The 4,321-nt window shown below is 37.2% G+C and overlaps 1 protein-coding gene across 1 annotated transcript in view; it reads left to right on the top strand.

The window, feature by feature from the left end:
• Window positions 1-4,321, top strand: part of LOC117121804 — a gene marked incomplete at its 5' end in the record, with an annotated part of 108,795 nt that overhangs the window by 40,507 nt on the left and 63,967 nt on the right. The window contains 2 exons of the mRNA XM_033267115.1: window positions 2,284-2,615; window positions 2,706-2,841. Of these exons, the coding sequence (XP_033123006.1) occupies window positions 2,284-2,615; window positions 2,706-2,841 (468 nt within the window). The remainder of the gene's footprint in view (window positions 1-2,283; window positions 2,616-2,705; window positions 2,842-4,321) is intronic.

The following is a 4,321-nucleotide window of genomic DNA, read 5'->3' as shown; positions in this document are numbered from 1 at the left end:
ATATATATATATATATATATATTATATAGAGGCTATATAATACTTGTACTCTATATTGTCCACTAGACTTAAAAACGGGTGAGGAAAATCAACTATCATAAGCAAATCAACTAGACCTACTATATTTTTTGTGTTTTATTTAATTTTAAATATGCCTACTGTTAATGATTTATTGTTATTATTGTTATACGATGGTACAGTGGCTACTAGTTTGGCTTTGTCCCAATGTACACAGTGTTGTTGACTGGAAGTGCATGACTATAGACGATTTTTGTTGTTCCCCTCTCCTGGCATGACCTTGGTGTTCCTTGAGCCTGGTACGGAGATCTCATCCTGTTTTACCAACCTCCCCACATTTGCACGGAATCCGATAAACTCCTGGTTGACTCTGTGTTGGTGGTTTATCCTTGTGTGTTTGTAGAGTCCGGGATAGTTTGTGGGGTGCGCTACTGTATGAAAGAATTAGTTTTCTTTTTATATAAAGTATTTACTTTATATATCCAGATATGTCATAACCAAATGGTATCATACCAAAAAAAAACGCTGTTCCTCAGGGATTCTGGAACCATTGAGGTATACTGAAACCAACATAGGCTTACTGAACTGAAACACAATCAAGAAAAGAAAGTGTACAAGGTCATTATTACCACAGATTGGCTACTCTGGGCTATTAGTAGAGTCATTTTCATGAGATCCGTGACTAATTTTAGGATAATTTTTTTCTCGATGGATTTGGCAAGCCACATAACTCCCAGATATGGGGGGAAAGTCCTGTTTGGGGGCGATTTTCAAAATGGCCGCCTGTTGATTTGGACGCTTGTATCTCGATAACCACTGGTCAGAGAGACTTGGATTTGGTCTCCAATTGTTCACAATATGCATGTTCCTATTTATTGTAATACAACTTTTTATCAAAAAATGGCAGGAAATGCGTTTTTGGAAACTTTGACCTTGTAATGTCATATCTTGGTAACTACTGGTCACAGAGACTCACAATTGATTGCAAAGTGGTCAGGAGATTCATGTTTATATTCGTCTTAATGAAAAAAATATTCAAATAATGATAGGAAACGGTACATTCTGACCTTTGCCCTATTGTAGGGTCATTCCATGTCAAATCAACCAGATTAAAAAAAATTTCTGTATGACTGTCTCAGATTTTCATGAAACTCCATAAAAATGATCCACTATATGCTAAACCAACAAAAAAAAATTAGCCTTATAGGATATATTGTTTCCGAGATATTACTACTACCGATTTTTAAAAATTGGAAATCAACATTATTTTATGCTAAGTTCTCAATCAAAATAATCTTTTTCGCCGTCAGAATGATGCGCTACCCTTAAGCCTCCGGCCACACACTCATAATATAATATTTAGGTAAACAAACAGCACCACCAGGTGTCAACTAGTGTTTTCAAGTCTTTGTACACTAGACACCGCAATATTATTTTTTGGCGCCTGGTGCAGTAGCCTATGGTAACTCGAGGCGTGCATGGTGTTGAGTCGCCTAGGATAGCCTAGGAGTAGTGTTAGATCACATGAGTCCACGATCTATCATCTGATCCTATTTTTATAGTTTTTCACAATGAGCAAAATAAAATCCAGGTGGAATAAACAAATTTAAAGACCAATGGACTGCAGACCACATTTGTATTAAGTAATCGAGGAAAGGTCAGTTTCATGCTTTGTGTGTGAGTTGCAGGACAGACTTTGAAACTTAGTGTGTTGACTTTTTTAAATGTATGAGTTTGACCAACTGAACATTTCCATCCTTTCCATTTTTTGTAACTCTAAAATCGATTATTTAAACCCTTAAATTTACTGAACTGTTATAGCTGCACCCCCTGGACCCCCTATTGTTAGGAGGGGGACACCCCTTCCCAAACCCACCCCCGCCTCGGGCTTCGCACTCGGATGGCGCTACGCGCCATTTTTTCAATAACTTCCTACCTCTTTTCTTCTTTTAAATGTTGGCAGGTATGCATATCCTATGAGGCTATTTTTTTTTTGTTGGTTTTTCATACAGTGGATCATTTTTATGAAGTTTCATCAAAATCTGAGACGGTCATACAGGAATTTCCAACTTTGGGGAGCCTTAAACCGTTTTCTTCCTAACTCTTTTTTATTATTACCAAAATAGAATTGAAAATTTAAGGAACTCAATCGTCCCCTAAGAGTTCTCTATTTCCTCCTTTTGATGAATAGCAATGATTGATAAGGACGATACATTTCATGATTTGTGCGACAAGGCCTAACTAAAATTAATCATTCCTCTACAGATCTATGTTGTGTAGCTCTTGGGATTGAAGATGGAACTATCCATTCCGACCAGCTGACAGCATCCAGTGAATTCAGGAGCAGCAAAAGTCTTGGGGCTGATCGAGGACGACTCAACACAGTATCAGATGAAGGAGGTTTCGGATGCTGGGCAGCAGCAACTAATGACCCAGATCAGTGGATTCAAGCTGATCTTGGTGCTATAAAAGGTGTGATTGGAGTAATAACACAGGGGCGCAGTGATGGTACTCAATGGGTCACATCATACAAAGTACAATACAGTACCGATGGTAGCGTCTTCTTACCAGTATTGGGATCGAGTGGTCAAGTTGAGGTATGTTGTTATGATCAATTTATATAAGACATTACGACGAGTATCATGAAATGCGGAAATGTGTGTTTATCATAATGTCACTACTTTTAGATTTTTAGTGCAAACTCAGATGCAAACACCGAGGTGAGAAACATATTCAGCTCTGTTGTCTGCGCTCAATTCATCCGTATCAATCCAATTACCTGGTATAGACACATCAGTTTAAGATTTGAGCTTCTTGGCACAGGTAAACCTTATCTAAGCATGCATTTATTGTAGTAAGTTAAGATAATGTACGTAATAATACACATTTCAACTATATCATCTAAAGTCTGATTATAACAACACCAACAGGTACCATAAATATTTTGTTATTACAAAAACCCAAAAAAGAAAGGGTGGGGGGTCCTCCCCCATGAAAAGTTTGATTCCTAGATTGCCGGAAATGAGCTTTTCCGACTTCTGAGGTGTCTTTTAATGACCTTTTAAGTTCTTCAAAATTCAAGGTTTTACCTCTCTTTAAAAAGGTCAGCTAATTTTATCTCATTCTTAGGCCTATACATAGAGAAAATAGAAAATAAAAGACATGCAATACAGACCTGTCAACCCATTTGCTGTAAGTCTTACGCATTCTAATCAAATTTGACGGTCTTACGTAAACACAGACAAAACTTGTGCTTATCCTAAAATTTGAGTAAATTTGGTTTCTTTTTCAATTTGTAACTAATATCCATAATCATAACATTCTACCTTCATGTTTCAATAACTATTGTATCTGAGATCATTATAAACTCACTAATATCGATTAGATATGCCATTTAAGCCAAAGTGACCCTGGCCAGGAACTCTTGGTGACCCACTGGCTCCCAGCCTCTGTTCTGCCTTGGCACTCATTATCTGTCACCCAATATACTCTTTGAAATTTCTCAAGTTTGACAGGTATGGCAATATAAATTATTATATTCCAACAATTGAGTAGTTGAATAAATAGTAGTCTTTCCTCCATGGATCGATAGGCCTGAAGAATGCACTTTCGTACATAAAATTAATTATTACGACATTGAACCAAACACAGTGTTTGTTAAATTTATTTAATTGAAGGCTAGTTGAGCTTGCCTAGTTTGTCTGATCTGCCAACCTATGCCTAGGAAGGTTAGCATGCCTTTTGTAAGCCAGGACTTCCAGTGAAAAAAATTTAAGATCAAACTTATGGAACGCCAAAAGGGCAACCTTGAACACTTCAACGATTATACAAACAGTACCAACGAATACACAGGCACTCCAATGAATGTACAAGCACTCCAATGAATATTGAAACACTCCAACGAATATAGANATAGAAACACTCCAACGAATGTACAAGCACTAACGAATATAGAAACACTCCAACGAATGTACAAGCACTAACGAATATAGAAACACTCCAACGAATATAGAAACACTCCAATGAATGTACAAGCACTCTAACGAATATAGAAACACTCCAACGAATTTGGTGAGATCGTGATGCCTGCCAAATTTTATAAATACCGTGCATCAGGTAGGCTATCCTAATTAATAGTCCATGGTCTTGGGCTACTACTCTGTACCTCAAGGATGCTGGTTAACATAACATGAAGTTTGCAAGCAAATAGTTTGGTTTTGAGGTTTGAGCATGGATGTATTTGACCCCCAGAATTGGGGATTACGCAACCATAATAGACAAATAACCTCCTACTAATGAAAAT

This window comes from Anneissia japonica, unplaced genomic scaffold, assembly GCF_011630105.1.
Source record: "Anneissia japonica isolate Jap-2015-1 unplaced genomic scaffold, ASM1163010v1 scaffold270_len118670_cov106, whole genome shotgun sequence".
Taxonomy (NCBI): domain Eukaryota; kingdom Metazoa; phylum Echinodermata; class Crinoidea; order Comatulida; family Comatulidae; genus Anneissia; species Anneissia japonica.
Note: the sequence above shows the minus strand (reverse complement) of the source record. Positions and strands in the feature narration are given on the sequence as shown.